This window comes from Brienomyrus brachyistius, chromosome 1 (genome assembly GCF_023856365.1).
Source record: "Brienomyrus brachyistius isolate T26 chromosome 1, BBRACH_0.4, whole genome shotgun sequence".
Taxonomy (NCBI): Eukaryota; Metazoa; Chordata; class Actinopteri; order Osteoglossiformes; family Mormyridae; genus Brienomyrus; species Brienomyrus brachyistius.
In genome coordinates, this window is record NC_064533.1 from 11860237 (window position 1) to 11880022 (window position 19786).

A 19786-nucleotide genomic window follows, 5' to 3' on the forward strand; every position below is an offset into this window, starting at 1 on the left:
TCGTTCTTATTTTCATTTCTTTATTCCCTCATCTATTTATTATTAAAATTCAAGTTTCCTCATTTTCAGTTTTGATGTAGTTTTTGCCAATGTCGTTCGCATATTTTTCCTATAGGGCAACCATTTATCCTGAAACTAGACATGATTAAGTCGTCAGTTTGTCACAGTTCACCATTACACTGAGTACCAAAGGTTTGAGCAAACTTACTGTGAATTTTGTAGTGTGCATTGAATTTCTGATTTTTATTTCTATTACAGATTTGCCTTGCAAATGCTTACTTCCAAGAATGTGTAGATTCGTTTTAGGATTAAACTAACTTATACAAATGAATTATTGTTGTTGGGTCGGTTGCATCCAGAGTCAGGGGCAATAATTTTTATTTCTTGAAAATATTTACTATACATTATCATGAGTAATGAATGGCAGTAACAGTACTTGAGAACTTTTCTTTCCGCGTTGCCTTGTTCCATACCACCGTCCGTGTTTCTACACGGACTGGTACGGCGTGCCCCATTTCCGGTCGGCGCGGCATTGTTGTCCTCACCGAACTTCCTGTCAGATCGGTGTAGTTCCTTATCACCCAATTTCGGCCCCCACACAAGTTGCATTTATTGTAGCTAGTGGCATATCGCTTTGTTGGGGGATTGAAGTTGTTCGACCCCGTTTCGGGGATACGGCTGTATCGGTTCAGCTTCATTTTCTTCCTTCTCTCGGGTCTGTAGAGCCTCGAAGGGTGGTGAGTTTACCAGGCGAGTTTGCGTTAAAATCAGTGACAGGCGCGTGTGTGAATTGTGGCGTCCTACTCGCAAACTGATCTATAATATTATAACATTTATAATATTAATATAATCTAACACTATATAATCGAGTAGGCTGTATATTTTAATTAATCTGATTTCTGTTTTTTTATTTTTTTATTTTTGCATTTGTTACACACCGTAGGCCACAGTCAGCATCCATTTTTCCCTCGCTTCTCGTCATTCGGCCCTGATCGTGTTTCTGGAGGATTATGGCTATGAGGCAGACTCCGCTTACATGTTCAGGACATACCCGACCAGTGGTGGATCTGGCGTTCAGCGGAATAACTCCTTATGGATATTTCCTGATAAGCGCTTGTAAAGGTATGCCACCATAACGTCGCAGTGGCCTTAATGACCTAGTAAGTGTTGTCACGGTAGTGTTGTCAAGATCAGAGGATTACAGTCTCATGTGTATTGATAGCTCTCTTCTTTGATTCTTGGAAGCATTTCAGTAACTTTAGCCTCTGGTACACGGTACTCCTACCTTCTCTGCTTTTTCTCCCTAGATGGCAAACCCATGTTGCGCCAGGGGGACACAGGGGACTGGATCGGGACGTTCCTGGGTCACAAGGGTGCTGTTTGGGGGGCCACTTTAAATAAGGAGGCCACGAAGGCAGCTACTGCAGCTGCAGATTTTACAGCGTGAGAATACAGAGTCCTCCACCATCCAAGTCAAGCTAATTTAATTTTTATATCATGTAAATTATGTAACATTGTTACACTTAAATACAGCTGTTGTTTAATAATATAACTCCTTTATAATAATTCATGTGTCCCTGGTACAGTACAATTCCAGTTTAGCTGTGACCTGATTGTGTAACTAAAGTCACCTACACATAGGGCTGGGCAATGTGGACCAGAAACAATATCTTGTTATTTTTAGACAGAGGTACACAATAATTCTATGTAGTGCTCTAAATGTTCAGTTTTAAATCAAATCCCACATGTGAGATATAACAATGATTCCTCACCTTTCCCCTCCATTAAATCCACCATGAGGCAGTAAGTGAGAGGTTTCATTTTTGCTGTGAATGCTGGAATTCTGGGTAATGCCACAACTGAAGGTCTCATATTGCTTATAACTGGGAAGGAGGATTTTAACGTACGATAAAAGTATATCGATATAAACTGTGTTGCGTCATCCTGTATCTAGCTTTGGAAATGTATCAAAATAGCACCCCGCCTCATGCACACCTACTGAATGCCTTCCTTCCTCACCAGCTTGCATAAGCAAGACGCGTTCAGTATGTGTGTTAAGTTGACCTTTCTCGCTCTTTGACGCAGTAAGGTGTGGGACGCCGTGACCGGGGATGAAACTCTTACGCTGGCGCACAAGCACATTGTTAAGTCTGTCCACTTTACCCAGGTAGGCTGCGGGATCGGTCAGCTCATTTTAGGATGTGCCAGGTGACTGACTCTGTTTACGTTCTTACACGCAGCCCGTGTGACACGCTGTTTTTTTCTCTGCACTCAGGATAGTAACCACCTGTTGACAGGGGGAAACGATAAAGTGTTACGCATCTTTGACCTCAGCAAACCTGAAGCTGGTAGGTCTGCTCATTTGCTTAGCTACCGTGTTTTTTGTTTGTGTGGGAGTTTGGGCCTGTAGATGACTATTGCGGGTTTGGTTTCCATTAGATCCACAGGAGATTGCGGGACACACCTCTGCCATTAAGAAAGCTCTGTGGTGCAACAGTGACGAGCAGATCCTCTCAGCTGCGGAGGACAAAACAGTGCGGTGAGCTTCTTGTCCTCCCTAGGACGTACTGGGGACGTTCTGCCCCTGTGCCAAGCACAAGTGTGTGACTAGCACATGCGGCGGTGCATAACTGTGTATACAGATGACCTGACAGTGATTGAAGGAATAACATTAGCCTGAAGCTAATGAGAGGCAAGGGACCGCAGGGTTGCTCAGTGAAGTACCAGAACAAACTCTAATGTTGTCCCATTGACCAAGGTGCATAACTTAAACCTAAATATGTTGGTTCATATGTTTGCTAAACACCCAGAAAAATGAATGAATGGACTGAAGAAACCTGCCATTATTTTAAATAACGAGCTACTAGAGTAGTGCTTCCCAATCCAGGCCTTGAGGATCCTCAGACAGGCCACATTTTTGCTTTTACAAATTTTTGCTTTTTCAGCCAATTAAGAACTTTGAATACCTGGTACAGATGTGTTGGTAGGTGGGAGAAAGCAAAAATGTAGACCGTCTGAGGATCCCCAAGGCCTGGATTGGGAAGCACCGTACAACTGGTCCTTTTTTGGAAATTGATTGATGATTGATGTGTTCCCGCCACGTTGTGTCCGCAGCCTGTGGGACAGGAGCAGTATGGAGACGGTGAAAACCCTTGCCTTTGATGTAGCTGTCAGCAGCATGGAGTATATCGCAGATGGAGAAATCCTGGTCATCACTTATGGGAAAACCATCGCTTTCTACGATGCGCTTAGGTATGGAGGAGGAGCGGCGTCCGCCATGCTAGTTTGGCAGGTCTTGCTGAGTGTGTCATTTACGAAGGCACTAGATCAAAGGGCGAAACTCTTCGGCCTCGGTTTGTTATAGCAGCTCTGCACAGCGATGGGAGGGTCGTGACCCTCTTCCACTCCTTTAAACAGCCTTGACTTGATCAAGACTGTGGATGCCCCAACGTCCATCCACTCCGCCTCCCTGCATCCCGAGAAGGACTTCTTTGTGGCTGGTGGCGACGATTTCAAGCTCTACAAATATGACTACAGCACCAAGGAGGAGCTCGGTGAGTATCCTGTCCTAACCGGCTGCGTCGGAGCGCAGGGTCACTTCTGGTACGTGTCCAAATGGGTTTCCTGGGCTGGAAGTTCAAACTCAGTTACTGGGGAGGATAAGCAAAAAGTGAACGGCTGGAACATGGCCAAGAAATCATGGCGGTGTAGACATCAGAAAATACAGTATCGCCACAGTGGACCAAAATGGTAGCTCTTCAGTAGAAGTTAAATTGCCCTTATATCAGCTAACAGACACTGTCACAGTCTTCCTAAAGGATTTATTCACATTAAATGTGTTATCAACTCTGTAAGATTATCAAGAAGGCATTTAGACATATCAGTTCAGCATGTACCAGAACTTTCAATACCAGACTAGGAGATTAAATGTCTGTTATTAACATGTACATTTTGAAACCATTGAAGAGATATTGATGTACGTAATGTATTCATATTTTCTAGTTTCTCGTATAGCACCGAAAGGGTGATGTTCGTGTCTGTTGGTAGCCTGGTCTGAGGCACGCATTACATTTTCAGATCTTGAACAAAAGAATCTTTGGTTTTGTAGGCTTTTTAAACCATAAAATACCACTAAGGATTAAGTATGAGTATTACCGGATACATATCATTTAAAAAGTTGTTCCTGAATTCTGAACTGATTTGGAAAACCCATATCGACAAATTATCTTTCGACAGAGTACAATATATTGAAAACAAGATTAGATTACAGATTAAGTGATTATCCAGGAGCGGGACCAGTCTGCATCCCTGAATCAGGTGGGGTTAAGGGCCTTGCCCAGGGGCCCAAGGGTGATACTCTGTGAGTCACTGGATTTGAACCCCTGACCTTTCAGACATGGGCACTGACCCAAAACCCACCGAGCGAGATACTGTCCTCGAGCTAGATGGGAGGAATGAGCAGGGCCTTTATAAAGGCGTTAGGAATTTCAGCAGCTCTGGGAGAGTAATGAGCATGTAAGACGAGTTTTTTGGTTCTAACAATGGGGGGAACAAATGGAGAGGACTGTAAATGCAGTTACGATGTATTCCACTGCACATGACTCATTGTTCAGGCAACAAAAGGCTTTATTATTTAAATTGCATCATTCTGAATCTATAGTTCACAAAAGATTCTCTCGACAGGTACAGAAAGCAGGTATAGCAAGATATTTGCAGACAAGTTGTGCAAAATCTAGAAAATTAGTTTGGTTTCTATGGTTTCCATCCCAGTTGCCATAAAAACGTGGTTTCCATCCCATCAAGTCAGACTTGAGTGACACAGGTATACTGTCACAATATGTGACTCTTTGGTGAAAGGTTAGGGACTAGTTTGACTTCAGATGTTTAAAAAACATCTGGTTGGTTGGAAATTTTAGTCATTATAGCCAGAACTGAGTTTTGGGGGGTGGACATTCAACTTTTCCTATGAGAAGATCCACCATGGCACACAAAACAATGGTCAAATGTTCTTTCATTTGGAATAACATGACATTTTTATAACAGTGGTATAGTATATACTGTGTACACTATATTGCTAAAAAGTATTGGGAAACCTGCCTTTATAGACACATGAGCTTTAATGACGTCCCATTCATGATCTCCTTCCTGCGGCGTCCCGGACAGCAGCCTGCCTGGCGTGCTCTCTGCATTTTGCATTGCTTTTTTAGTTTTTTAGTTTATAGTACTAGTATAGATATAGTAATTATTTTATTTATTAAGACTCGCTAAACTTTCGGCTAAAGAATTTCCCTCGGGATAAATAAAGTTCTTCTTATCTTAATACATAGGCTTTAATATGGAGTTGGCCCACCCTTTGCAGCTATAACAGCTTCAACTCTTCTGGGAAGGCTGTCCACATGGTATAGTAATATGTTTATGGGAATTTTTGACCATTCTTTCAGGAGAGCATTTGTGAGGTCAGGCACTGATGTTGGATGAGAAGGCCTGGCTCGCAGTCTCCGCTCTAATTCATCCCAAAGGTGTTCTATCTGGTTGAGGTCAGGGCTCTGTGCAGGCCAGACAAGTTCCTCCACACCAGACTCGCTCATCCATGTCCTTATGGAGCTTGCTTTGTGAGCTGGTGCACAGTCATACTGGATCAGGAAGGGGCCATCCCCAGACTGTTCCCACTAAGTTGGGGGCATGACATTGTCTAAAATAGCTTAGAATGCTGCAGCATTAACAATTCCTTTCACTGGAACTAAGGGGCCAAGCAAAACCCCTAGAAAAGCAACCATAATCAGCCCTCCACCAAACTTTACACTTGGCACAATGTAGTCGGGCAAGTACCGTTTTCCTGGCAAGCGCCAAAGCCAGACTCGTCCATTGGCTTGTCAGACAGGGAAGCGTGATTCGTCACTCCGGAGAACATGTCTCCACTGCCCTAGAGTTACATCACTGCATCCGACGCTTTGCATTGCACTTGGTGACGTAAGGCTTGGATGCAGCTGCTCAACCGTGGAAACCCATTCCATGAAGTTCTCTACACACTGTTCTTGAGTTAATTTTAAGCCCACATGAAGTTTGGAGGTCTGTAGCTTTTCACTCTACAGACAGTTGCCAACTTCTGCACACTGTGCGCCTCAGCATGCGTTGTCCCCGCTCTGTGATTTTACGTGGCCTACCACTTCGTGGCTGAGTTGCTATTGTTCCCAATTGCTTCCACTTATAATACCACTAACAGTTCACCATGGAATATTTAGTAGGGAGGAAATTTCATGAATGAAATTATCACGCAGGTGGCATCCTATCACGGTACCATGCTTGAAGTCACTGAGCTCCTGAGAGTGACCCATTTTTTCACAAATGTTTATAGAAGCAGTCTGCATGCCTAGGTGCTTGATTTTTATATTCACGTGGCTATGGAATTGCTTATAGCACCTGAATGATTTGGAGGGGTGTCGCAATACTTCTGGCGATATTAACATGTTTGTGTAATTCAATTCCATATTAATTCAGCTTCCTTACATTTAAATTTGAATCGCAATTCTGCATCCTGTTTCCAACCGCAAGCCGAACCGGAAATTCAGGGTCGTTCTCAATTCAGTTCTGGCTGGTGCACAATCCTGGGCGGCAGATTGGTTGGCAGGACAAATTTAATAATTTTTCCCATTTATTTATTTTTTTCCCCACATGCGATCATTAGAACACAGGTTTGTCAGTGGCTGTAAAAAAAGAGGCGTGGCTTACAAATATGTTGTTTATTTTTGGAAATTAACCAACTCCACTCAAAACCCCCAGCTTTTTCCAGCCTACTAGAGTAACAGGGAACAGTCCCGGACCGGTGCGTTGGGAATTGTTAGTCAGTGGTGAGCTGAGGAGAAGCAGATTGTTCTGTAAATGAAGTAGCTTGTCACCTTACTGCACCCTGCCCACCATCCCTTGTCTTGTTCATAGATATGTGCCCCATCAGCATGGGAATGAGAGTGAATTTCATATGATCTTCCCAAGGAGAGGAATGCAGAGTGGTAACATTACTGGTCCCAGCGCTGATCCATAACCACAAATATGTGCAGTAGAGTCGTTCTCAGTGTAATGACAAGGAAAACTTTGTATGAACGGGTCCAGGCAGGCAAATGTTTGTGAATGTTTAACCACAGCAAATGGTTGCTAGTTCTGACTGTTATGGCGTTTAGAGAGGAGACATAATGCCACTGTAACCCATGATCTAGTCTTTGCCTTTAGCAGGAGTAAAGTTAACCTTTCTCACATTATTAATAAACGTCAGAACTGAGGGGTTCGTTCTGCTGAGGGTTTTCAGAATGAATGGTGACATCAGAAAGCAGGTCAACAAAGTCGAAGAGACAGCTGTGGTTCTCTTGCTTCACAAATTGAAGAGGAAGGGTTAGAGTAAATTAGATTTTGATGCATCGTCCTTATCCACCATCGTGGAACAAGTACTTATTGATTTGGTCTGTGAAATCAGTGATTTCTGCAGAGGTCCACCCCACGTCTTGAGATCCAGGATTTTTGCAGAAAGGGGCGTGGCATGATACAGGAATGTTTTCTGTAATGAAAAGCCAGATTTACGTGAGTGAAGAAAGATCATATTTGGACCAGAATGTCGATTCATGAAGGGAGTCCAATAGGTGGCCATTTCAGAAACCTTGTGAAATCACTTTTAAATGTTGTTGTATAACATCTTACGAGTCCCTAGTGATATGAGTGTTATTTTGGGTTTGTATTCTGGCTCCGATTATGTTATTGTTGAGTCCTAAAAGACTGTTTAAAAATATGGTTGGGGGAGAGTTGACCAATCATGGAGATCCCAGGTTAGCAGTAGAGGCAACGCCAGATATTAAACAAAGCCAGTGCCTTTGGAAGCACAGCAAGTCTCCCGGCACTGCGGCCTCTGCAGTTCATCCCCCCCCCGTGGCATCGTTAAGGAATCAGGCGAGTCGACTCGCTTCTCCCAGGTTTTCTCTTTTGCTAAACATGTACGCAGTGTTCCCCGTGATGCTCCAGAAAACAGCAATTTGTTACCAATAACCGCCAGGGTGGATGGCCAGTGTGAAGCGGGATAAAGTAATCAGGCCTTTTTTTAATTTTGTAAATTTAAATCGGAAACACATTGGTGGGGTGGTTTTTTAATCATGAGCCATTATGAACAGCAACTGAAACATCAGTCAGGTCTACAGTTTCCATTGCTGTGCTAAGTCACACGTATGCTACACATTTTAGCAGTTCAAAAGCTGATCCTATCTGCTCCCCCTGGGTGTCTGTGGTCCTATTAGCCCAGGCATCACCATTATTAACCGAGGGGCTCCCCATCCTCCGCGGACATGGTCGAAAACACCAGTACTGCTCCTTTTCCAACAGAGTCGTACAAGGGCCACTTTGGGCCAGTGCACTGTGTGCGGTTCAGCCCGGATGGCGAGCTGTACGCCAGCGGCTCCGAGGACGGAACCCTGCGGCTGTGGCAGACTGCGGTGGGCAAGACCTACGGACTCTGGAAGTGCGTCCTCCCAGGTGAGAGTCCCGCACTGCGCCGTTTGTTTGGTACATACCAGGCAACTTTACTGTGGGTGTAGACGGCAAATAGTAAGACGTTTATGTGCGGGTGTCTGTGAGTGTTACGTAAAGAGAAAATGAGGCATGTGGGTGTCCAACTTGCCCTGAGACAAATTGCTTGTAATTTTATTTAGAAGAGACAAACATGGGTTGGGTTTATTAGAGGAAAGTGCTTGGACAGAATGAGATGTACCTTTTTTAGTTTGGCTGGGAATTCACCATCTCTCCTGGCTTTGAATCCACAGAGGAGCTGGTCTCGGAGAACTCCGACACGCTGTACTGCCCCGCCACTGAGATCAAGGCCTGACCCCCTGCATCCCCACCCCCCATCCCCAACACCCTGCCAGTCGCATGCCGAGGACAGAGAGGAGGTGGAGAGGAAAGCGTGTGAGCCAGGGGGTGGAAAGGAGGGAGGGCCTGGTGAAGTAGAAGAAAAAAGAAAGAAATGGCACCACCCTCAGAAAAATACGAGGCCGTTCCTCCTCGTCGGGGGCCGAATTTGTGTTGAGCTCACCTGGGAGTCTGAGTACCGCTGAAAACACTATGTAGGACACACACACAGAGTCACAGCGGCACGCTCCATGACAGTCTGCACCGGAGGAAAGTAGTAGACCTGTGAGCGTAACGCTGACACAGCTGCCTACTTTTTTTTTGTTTGGGTGAAGGTCAAACGATCGGTCTGTCCCCTGCACTCTGGGGCCCGTCGTCTCTCGTCTTCTCATGAGTATTTGGAAAACTTATCCGGCCATAGAAGAGCTTTGTGATGTTTTTGTTTTATTGAGAAATTTACTAGGAAATTTACTTAAATGGGCACAAAATGCAGGATTAGTTTTGGTTCTTAGCTACCCTGCCCCCCCCCCCCCCCCCTCCTTTAAGAAAAAAAACAAAAACAAAAAAAATTGCCTATGTTGCCATTGCAGTTGGATTTGCTTCTTAAAATATCGTTACCTGCATTCTTCTGTTCGTCCGTGAGTTTCGTTTCCGCACAACCCCCCACCCCCGCAAGTCTGACCGTCACATTTAGCTGAACCAGTGACTGGCAGAGCTCTGCGTCCCGTGTTTCCCAAAGCGCCGTCTGTTCTGTGAGGTGTGCCTTTCGCCATTTTACTGGAATACCACTAAATAAAAATGTCATTGACTGTAGTTGGGCGTCGTTCATTAATGATGAATCCTTTCACCCTTGCTAGGAAACACGAGTGTTTTTTTTTCCCCCATGATGCATGTGAAATAAGGGGACTCAGAGAAAAACCAGGTCATACACACCTGATAATTTATTGCTGCAAGTCCATAATCCATCCCCCCACACACACACACACACACACACGCAAACATTTCTCAAACTTTCAGGTCTGTAGCCCTTACATCCAATCCCACAGGTGCGTGACCTTCTAATTAGCTGCTGTTTAGAACATTTTTTATTTATTTTTTGCAAACCAGGACACCCGTGAAAACTGAGTGAGGAAAGCCCTTTGGGGGGTGTTTGATAGTCTTGTTTCGCAGGTGTAAATTTATGTCGCCCTGGCTCCCTTCCAACAGGGAGCTGGTATGCACCTGTAAAAACCGTGCTAACTCAAAGTAAAATACTGAATAACCTGTAAGGCTGGGAGAATTGGGGGGGTGGGGGGTGGAGCAGCAGAGCTCTCCTGGGGCGACACCCGCCCTTCCCACCAGCCAGCCACCGCGCGCTTTCACCCAGGCTCAGCACAGGTGCTCCGGTAAGCTGGTGTTAGTGATAAGGCACTTTGCTATAGTCGTGAGTCACTAAACGACAGGCGCCACAATGGCCGCCGACCATCCACAAGAGGAAAGAGGAAAGGGAGAAAAAAACGAAAAGCCCTTCTCTTCTCAAAGCACAGAGGTGAAGCTGGATGAACACCACCCCTACCCACGTCATGCATATTCTGCCCGTGTGGGGGGGGGGGGTCCGGAGATTAATGCTGAGAGAGACAGGCTCTCGCCACTCAGTAGTTGGTCTTCAGCCTCTTGTTCTCCTCTTTGAGACACTCGATCTCCTCCACCAGCGAGTCGGTCACTGAGTATCTCTCGATCAGGCCGTGGATCTCGTTCTGAAAGAAAGTCGGAATGGCCCCCGCCACACACACACACACACACAGGTAAGTCACAGCTGATCAGCGAGGATGGCAAGGAGACAAGAAGGGGGGGGAAGGGGGGGGGGCTCACCAGCTGGATGTAGAATTGTCTGATCATCTCCACCTGCAGGTTCACAATGTCCCTGTGACAGGCATCCCTGGAATGTAAGGAGGGCGGGGCGCGAGTTCACCATCTGCACGGATGTGTGGGTGGTGACTTCGGGGTGGTGGAGACTCACCTAAAGTCCTCCAGAGCCTCGTGGATCATATTGCGGATGAAATGCACCTGCAGGGCCGAGAGTGGAGCCCCGCCCCCCTCAACGCCAACACTCTCTGCGATTCGCTCAGTGAGGGAGGAGGCCACAGACTCCACACCTGCCACACACACACACACACACCACGTCGTTCAGTCTGATGCGTTCCCCACCTTAAATCCTCACTGTGCACCAAACAAAAACACTTTCACACTATACTAAGGAGTGCCTCAAGTATTAATGCTTCAGGCAAATTTCCAGGCAGCCTCTGGTGTGCACGTGGGCCCGGGGTGGGTCCGCCAGGGGGAGATTCACCTGGAGGTTTGCGTGCAGCGGCAGGGGTGGCCCCGTTGACGGGTGTGTCGAAGCGGAGCGGGGCCACGCCCTCCCTCCCACTCCTTAGGGTGGCCTCAGGAGTACGTGCTGGGGGCCCCGTGCTGCCGGGCACAGCCTGCGAGTCTAGCTCCAACGTGAGACCTTCACTCAGATCTTTATCACCCTGCAAAAAAAGCAAAAAAAAAAAAAAGTGAACGGCCCCACCAAAGATTTAGGCCACATTGCGTGTGCGACAATCCTTCTCAATCTGAATTCAGACAGGTTTTAGAGCAGAGCTGTCTCAGTTTTTGAAGTCAGAATCCCACAGGTTTCATTATTATCACTAACAACCAGAAGAGACACTTATGTTCAGTCTATAACTGGGCGGCTCAGTGACCGGGTATAACAAAAAACAATCCGAAGGGCCATAGTTATTCAGTGGGTGACTCAACCCCGTTTAGGAAGAGGCATCGTAACAGGCACCTGACTGGGAGGTGAAACGCCAGGGCGAAGGTTTTGCCTACTCAAAGTCATAGCTCAGAAGGGCAATGGCTGTCTACCGCCGACACGTTTAAATCCCCAGCCTGCAGGACCCAATGGCCCACCCTTAATGCTGAATGTAAAAAGGCATCGTTGAAATTCCCCACTGACCGTTCGACATTCCATTATCTGCGGCAGTACTAGCGGTGAGGTTTCTTCCTCCCTGATTGGAGGAGGGGTCTGGAACACGGAACTGGGCCCGATGCTCCCTGGTGTGCCCAGGGGGGTCCTGCGGGGGTCAGTGACTCTGGCGTACTGTGACAGGAAGTCCAACTCTGCACGTACACGAAAGCAGGAAATGCGTTCACATTATTGCAGACAGTACCAACAGAGGCCCACCCTAATTTCCATCTGAGGATCAAAGTAACTGCGCTCTCTCTCTCTCTCAACATTATAGTATATACACACCATCTTTCTTCTTTCCACTTGAAGGGTCTACACTCAGCCTGAGGGCCTTGTAGTCTGGAAATTAAGCATTAAGGGGTCAGAACCAGGAGAAAAGAAACTGTAGGGACCAAGACACAGTAAAAGGGACGGCATCTCCATTCCAGAGCTGAGAGAAGCAGACGGCTGGCCTCACCCTCTCGCACTGGCGAGAAGATGTCCAGGCTGTTCCGGCCGACGTTATTAAACCTGTCCATGCTGGGGAGCCGGTCCCCACCTTGCTGGCCCTCATCTTCCTTGCGGAGCATGACATCCATGCCGCCATCTGCAGGGAGAGGCGGCACACATCAAGCTGCAAGTCACCCCCTAAATAGACAGGTTACGGGAGACTGATTGTTAACACGAATGGATAGTTGGCTTGCGGCATTCCAACGACCCACATGCTGAAAAACGAGATGATGTGTGTGAGTGCTGACTAATGCGTGCTGGGATAGGTGAGTCACCGACTGCAGGAGTATGCGATTACCCGCAACAAGACGGGCAAATCCCAGGGCCAGCTCTATTACTAAATAAATCTAAATAACTCACGATTCATGTGGCCTAAAGGGAACTTTTTCAAAAGGTGTGACGATGGACTAGTGCAGCGTTTCCAAATCCGGTCTTCAGGGATCCAGACGGTGCACGTTTTTGCTCCCTCTGAACTCTCTGCCAGACAGTCCACAATTTTTGCTTCCTCCGAGCTCCCTGCCAGACAATCTGTGGGTCCCCGAGGTTCGGATTGGGAAACACTGGACTAGAGGATGGGATGGACGTATGATACAGTGTATGAAGCATATCTACTTGGTGTTAGACCTGCTTTCTCTGCCATGTGCTGGTCAGACACGGCTTGGGAGCCATGTTGGGTCACCATGGATATGGAAAACGTCGACGCTGCACTAGAGGGGCTAGGGACAGGCGTGGGATCAGGTCCAGCAGGATCTTCCAGTTTTACCGACGTCCTCTTGCTGGGTACAGTGGAGGACGTCTTGCTGGATCCCACTTTGCTCGACTGTGGAGAAACAGATTCAGATGAAACATCAGCCTCTCGAGTCTCCTAAAAACCACTGACTTTAGCTCAGGAGGGAGATTTGGTTTCATGTTTACAAAGAGAATGAGAAACTCCCACTGTCAATGCTAGAGGAAGACACACCCGAACTTTGGTCATGTGACACACACGGCAGGCTGAGAGAGTATAGGTCAACAGCACCTCTATGTGGAGGAAATGAAGAAGTGCCGGGCCAAGGACTATGGGAAAATTGGCAACCCTTTTGGTACGGCAAGATAAGACGCTCAAAAATAAATGAAAGACCAACACAGTGTCTGTGCAGGCTGCTTGACCATCTCGGGCTACCAAAACAGCTTCAGGACACACTGCCATGGGTTACACAAGAGCCTGATTCTCAACTGCAATAGCAAGACGCCTTTCTTACATGGCAGTTCTTACACAGCCTCGGGGAGACCCGAGCTGGAGGCATTTCTCCAGAATCTCCCATAATTCATCAGCTGGCTAGAGAAGCTCACTAGAAAGTCCAGGAAGTGACCATTCATACCCTGTGAAAGATTCCAGTCCCATTAGAACGGCGATATTTTGGAACAGGCTACACACACGAGTACTCACAGCTGCTGTGTATTCAGTGGCATTATCTTACTCTCTGAATGGGCAGTAACTATGCCAGGAATGCATCCGCACACCATAATGGACCAAACGAAATGACCCGGAAGTTCTTATGGAGAAAGTGAATGTCTCACCTGTTCATACAACTTCTTTCCACCTGCTCATCACTATTTGTTCATTGCACCATTTTACTAGCCAAAAGTGCACTGAAACCCAACCTCTGCATACCCTTCCTGTGAAGTTCATAGGTACCAGAGCTCATTGAACCCGTATGGTCATGCCTAGCTGATGTCATCTTTCTCTCAGATTTACATGTTAGCAATATCTTGAGCACTTTTAATGATAATTTAGCAGCAAACAGAGTGGTCATCATCACTGAAGACACTGCCAAGCATGCCGTAACACTTAATCCCTTGGCAATATCATGGAGATTCCTTCAAGGCAAGGGCTCCAAAGCAATGGGCAACCAACAGCCTAGCAATTTTATACATGACCCATTCATGACCCTAAGTATTCTCTGGAATTTGCTGGTGCATTGGCTTCATGACACCAAGGCCACAAGATCTTAAAATAAAGCCTCGATTTCCACAATGATTTCCTGCTTCATTAATATGGCAGGCTGTAGCTGGGAAGGTCAACAGACAACCGTAGCAGATCACATTGGACCAGAACTCAGCATTATCTGCCTATCATTATGCCTACCTTCTGAGTTTTTATGCTTGCACAGTGTGTCCTGCGTGTTTGGTCATGTATATGTAAAATACTTTGGGGTAGGTGTATTGGGAAGGGTGCTTTTTAAAACAAAAGTTTCCAGGTTTCCTTTCATGGTAGGTAGGCGGTAGTGATTGTCAAAATGATGCTTCATGAACCATCTGCTGTATTTTTTGACCCCACTAGATGGTGCTCTTGGTTTGCGCTGGGGAATGCTACGTGCCCTTTTTTGAACAGAGTCCACCACCTAGTAGAGTCAAAAAATACATCAAAAGGTTCATGAAGTGTCATTTTGTCCATTATTAGTAGGCGGTCCTACCTTGGTATGACGTGAATGGATGTGCTGGAAGCTGAGGCAGGTGACAGAGGTCTTATGCGCGATGGCCACGTTCACGGGTGCACTGAGGTTCCGGAGGTCATACAGATACACTTTTCCCTGAGTGGAGCCCACAGCAAGCCCCGCTCCGTCTGGCATGAAGTCAATGGCCGTCAAAGGGGACTCTGCTCGCATGCTTCGCAAAACCCTGTAGGCATACCAAGTCATGTGACTGTAGGCAGCCGATTACAGAATGCACCCAGTCTTCTACTTCCATAGATGGGAAGTAGGGCCAAAATCACCCAGACACCTGACCTTCCTTCTTCCTGCCTTCGATGCCTGTATTCGGTGAGCTTTTCCATCCCTTATAAAAATTTACGGTATGAAGAGGATCTGCTGAATCCTTCACTTATATCCATCAAGCTCAAGCTCGCCACTACTTCAGCTCGTGCTGATTAACTTCCACACAACAAGACACCCAAGAACCAGGAACAAAGACCCCCCCCCCCAGCCTTACATCTTGCTGGAGGTGTCGTAACAGATGATTTTCTTGTCCAGACCCACAGTGACAAAGAGGAGGTCGCTGGTGGGTGAGAAGGCAAGCCCGGAAGCAGGGGCCTTGTGTTTCTCCGGGAATGAGTGCAGCTCCTTCTGCGTGTTGGCATCCCACAACACAACCACGCCACTGTCTGACACCGTGCCCAAAAGTGACCGCTTCACAAACGAGTACTTCAGGTCATGGATGGGCTGCAGAGAGAGATTTAAAAGCTCAGATTCCAGGTAGCCGACTTGAAGATTGGGCCATGAAGTATTTCTAGGTGTTTAACTAGAGTTTAGGCATCATTTACGCTCCTGCTCTACCTGTTCCTGTCTACCTGCTCTAGTCTGTTTATGATGGATTTGGGGTTGATGCCCATGTGGAGTTTGACAAAGGTCAGGTTCTTCAGGCTCAGGATGGAGGCATAGAATTCTCACCTGTATAGCACCATGACCAAACGGCTTGCTGGACAGGTTGGTGGTGATGCTGTGCAGGATGATATCGCCGCTGGTGGATCCGGAGGCTATGTAGTTGTCGTTGCCATTGAAGGACACACAGGTCACTTCTTCCTTGTGGTCCTGGAAGGGGCAGGTTGAGACAATTTCACACAAAAGGAAGTGAATCTTCAAGTAAAAAAATCGAGTTTATTTCACCAGGGATACCCAAACCTTTCAGTCCACGACCCCCAAGATAACAGTGCCAGAGATTCGCGACCGCAACTAGATGTTTGAATAACAAAACCAAACAGATGCTGATTTGCACATTAAAAATAAATATAAATCCTGTATATCATATGTTCGCTACTACTGAGTATGGTCATACATCTATACAAACACCCCTTAGCTCTAGTTATTATTTGGCCCAGTCTGAATTTCCTGGCCTTAAAAACCACGCGGAGGAATCTAACTTGCAGAGGCTCTTTCTGCCTTGCTTTGGTCGTACACACTCAGATGATGTTGTCTCAAACGAGTCAGCATGTTGTATATGTGTCTAGCAACATATCCAAGTTCGGTACAATAGAGCCAATAGACAACTTTGATCTTTGACTCTCTCCAGTGTTGGTGTAATTTATTGGGAAACCAAAACGTTCCCGAACTACTGATTTAAGTGATGTGGGAGGGTCACTGAGCTGTCCAGTACTAGCTGTAACTAACTCAAAGCCAACTTTAGCATAATGTTTTCCATGTTTAACATCTACTTGTGAACTTAGGTTTCACTTGTGTCAAGAAATATATTCATTAGTTCCATTGCGGGTTCCAAACCAAAAATGATGTAACTGAATGGCACCCAACAAATACTCGTACCTTTACAGCCCCAGTCTTTACTTTAAACGAAGACCTGAAAAGCTTTTCAGCATTAACGATTAAAAATTCATGATAAATTTCAATATTGGTTTGCCAATTCAATAAAATATTGACTGGAGAGGTTTCTACCCATTCCCACCATTATTTTTAACATTTTTATTCACGTGTTCTGGAAATCATCTTGCGACGCCCCCACCAGTGTCCCCCAGTTTGGCTACTACTGTATTACACAACTGGACAAAACAATTCTGTGCCATTTGGTGCTGTTTACAGACTTTCTCCTTCAGACACGTGACAAAGAATCATTTCTATTACGCACAAAACTCAAGCCCATTACTGTGCTTCTAAATACTAGTCTAATAACTGAATTATCTAATGTATCTCGCTGATAATTATTTGTAGTAGTAACATGAAGTGGAATTTACCTGTGGGGATTTATAGTGTTAAATTTGATTAATCTAAGGATCAGATTAACCATTAGAATGCCAAGGTGGAGTGACTGGCAGCAGTAAATGCAGACCGTCCATCAGAGGAGCATGAATCACTACTCTTAGGGGGTATTTCTGACGGTTCCGGAAAACATGCAGGAGTATGGGTACCTGCAAGGAGCGGTGCAACTTCTTGGTCTTCAGATCCCAAATGTTGACACTGCAGTCCAGGCCACCGCTCACAAGGAACTGGGAGGTGGAATTCAAGCTGATGCGGGTCTGCTTCCTCTGGGGAACAGAAACCAGCCAGGATTAGCCACAGAGGGAGTGAACTAATGCACACTGTTAACCCCCCCCCTCAGCTGGCTGTATACTCACCCCCTCTCCAAGCTCAACCAGAGGGATAGGGGATGATTTCAAACTGGACACCACCAGCTTGTCCCCACTGCTGCTGGCGGTCACCAGATACCGATCTGCATTGGAAGTCATGGCAACTAACACAATCTTACCAGCTCATTTTAACCGACTAACCAGATTGGGTAAACCAAGAGACATGAACAACGTGGTCGCAGTCAGGGGCGCCGCTAGAAATTTTGGGCCCTATGACAAAATATGAGGTTGGGCCCCCCTACCACACCCATTCAGATCTCTGGGGGCCCCTAAAGGGCGTGGGCCCTTAGAATTGTCCCAACTTTCCCCCCCTTAGCGGCGCCCCTGGTCGCAGTTATACTATTTTGCTTGCATTTTGCAGTCATTTGCACATTTTTTCCTCTTGTGCCAATTTAAGACATATTTGCATATCTGTTTTCTGAAAATTTGTCATTTTGATTATATTATTTGCTTTTGTGTCTTGTGATTCTGGTATCTTCATCAAAAGGCTCCTTAAGATCCATGTACCACCTCACCACCTTTGGTCAGCAAACCAACACCGCTTGGAGCTCCATCCACCACGTGAGAAATGTCACTCCAGATGACTCTCATGTGGTTCCCCGATGGTGCAATGACCTGCCGAACCATGTCCAGTATTCGGACTGTCTCTCCACCATCAAGAAACGCCTCAAGACCCATCTGTTCTATGGATTTCTCCACTAGCCCAATGCCTCTTTACATACCCTGTATGTTCATATGTTGGCTTCTGCTCATTGAATAGTCTTATTTGGTTCTTGCTATATAGTTGTCAAGTACTGTGGATGTTGCGCTCTGACTCCCTTACTGCTTACCCTTGTACCTAGGCATTCGTTGGAAGCTCAGCTTAGTTTCACGTTTGCCTGGTTGATTCCGTGACAGCATATATGTTTGCAATGTCCCATTTGCCTCACGTCGCTTTGGACAACAGCAGGACTGCACATCTTTTCATCCGTTGTTATCGCGATGTGCGCGTGCGCAATAATCATTTCGCTTTTGCCTGCAAAGCTTTGCGACTGTTGACACAACTGGCGGCAACACCACAAATTTACCTGACACATTCTACTGGTAGATGATAAATTCTTTTCGGCTATAGTTTATTCTCGGGGTGTTTCATCTCCTTTTGTTTTATAAATATCGCAGTATTTCTTACGGAAATTTCACATATCACGAGGCGATAACCTGATGCGATGTAGTGCAGCCCTAGCGTCTATTAACTGTGTGAATGTAAATATCTGCAAATACGGGTAATAAATCGTTTGTTAGTGACCTTTTCTGTTTTATGTGATTAGGTCTTAAACCTACTTAGAAAACAGAAAACATGTAGTATGGAGCTAAAGGAAGGATACTGTTGCTGCTCCAACACACACGAGACACTGGATGTCGGGCACTGTGAGGGTTGAACTGCTCCAGAACAGTCATGGAAGCGGAGCTCCAGACCTTCACATCGTCGCCCGACGACACAAGCCGCGTGACGTCCTCCATCAATACGGCTGCTGAAATAACATCAGTTCTTACATATCGATGACAGCTCATTCGTACTTTCAAATCACTCAGTCACTTTTTATCCCCACAAAAAACTGCTTTTTGTTTCTAGGTAGTCAGCATATTTTATATATTTGAATGAGACGCCTGGCTAAGTCGACTAATATTAACCAGAAAACTAAAACTGAAAAATATGTGAAACAACCTGTGATTAACAAATAACCAGCTTTCTATACAGGTGCACCGCGTCAATAATACTATTTTTTACTGTGCAGCTCAACACCACTAAATAATATTAGGTAAACAAAAAACAATGGATCATGCAAAAACAAGTCACTCTGCAGACACAGACTGAAACCAAACAAGCCAAAGTCAGTTTTTGATATAATTAGTACAACCTTAGTTGTCCGAAAAACTTGTAGTCTAGACAAAATCGCTGCATGGATAACAATCCAGTTGTCTAGATCCCAAATATAAGTCTAATACACGGTGCAATTTGCCAAATATCATTAAACGTACCGCTCCCGTGTGCGTGTTATTTGGGTGTTTATTAGGTCTGATTCACTACCGGTACAGCTTGCTAGCTAACAGAGCGTCGCAAAAATAGACTATATTTACCTGTTTTCAGTAAAGTCGGAATGATTCTCTGTCAAATTAAATAAATTTTACTGTACCTTTTTAATAATTTCCAGGCGTGCTTCGGTTGTCTTTATTATTAACTTTATGACTGACCTACCGCTGCCACTCTCAATTCAGCACCAAAGTTTCCGACCCCAGCAAGAATTTCCGCGCCTGTTGATGGGAGGACCATA

The 19786-nt window shown here is 45.9% G+C and overlaps 2 protein-coding genes across 5 annotated transcripts; one reads left to right on the forward strand and one right to left on the reverse strand.

The window, feature by feature from the left end:
- The first annotated feature begins 514 nt into the window (after window positions 1-514).
- On the forward strand, window positions 515-9693 carry LOC125741146 (serine/threonine kinase receptor associated protein). Of its 2 annotated transcripts, none has more exons than XM_049012710.1 (10): window positions 515-750; window positions 944-1122; window positions 1308-1443; window positions 2086-2167; window positions 2276-2348; window positions 2440-2539; window positions 3115-3252; window positions 3418-3554; window positions 8359-8508; window positions 8796-9693. In XM_049012710.1, exons 2-10 carry the CDS (start codon window positions 1011-1013, stop codon window positions 8855-8857), a joined length of 990 nt encoding a protein of 329 aa, XP_048868667.1. In that variant the 5' UTR covers window positions 515-750; window positions 944-1010; the 3' UTR covers window positions 8858-9693. The 2 variants fall into 2 exon arrangements, with proteins under 2 accessions (XP_048868667.1, XP_048868668.1); XM_049012711.1 differs by having other exon boundaries at window positions 515-737.
- A 105-nt stretch (window positions 9694-9798) lies between these two features.
- On the reverse strand, window positions 9799-19786 carry nedd1 (NEDD1 gamma-tubulin ring complex targeting factor). 3 transcript variants are annotated; one of them, XM_049012708.1, is made up of 15 exons: window positions 19649-19786; window positions 18839-18982; window positions 17463-17557; window positions 17256-17372; window positions 15790-15930; window positions 15332-15561; window positions 14818-15022; window positions 12986-13181; window positions 12330-12458; window positions 12158-12211; window positions 11861-12024; window positions 11210-11393; window positions 10880-11015; window positions 10732-10798; window positions 9799-10616 (listed from the first exon to the last, which is right to left on the reverse strand). In XM_049012708.1, exons 2-15 carry the CDS (start codon window positions 18972-18974, stop codon window positions 10512-10514), a joined length of 1959 nt encoding a protein of 652 aa, XP_048868665.1. In that variant the 5' UTR covers window positions 18975-18982; window positions 19649-19786; the 3' UTR covers window positions 9799-10511. The 3 variants fall into 3 exon arrangements, with proteins under 3 accessions (XP_048868665.1, XP_048868664.1, XP_048868666.1); XM_049012707.1 differs by having other exon boundaries at window positions 18839-18985; XM_049012709.1 differs by having other exon boundaries at window positions 18839-18985; window positions 19593-19772.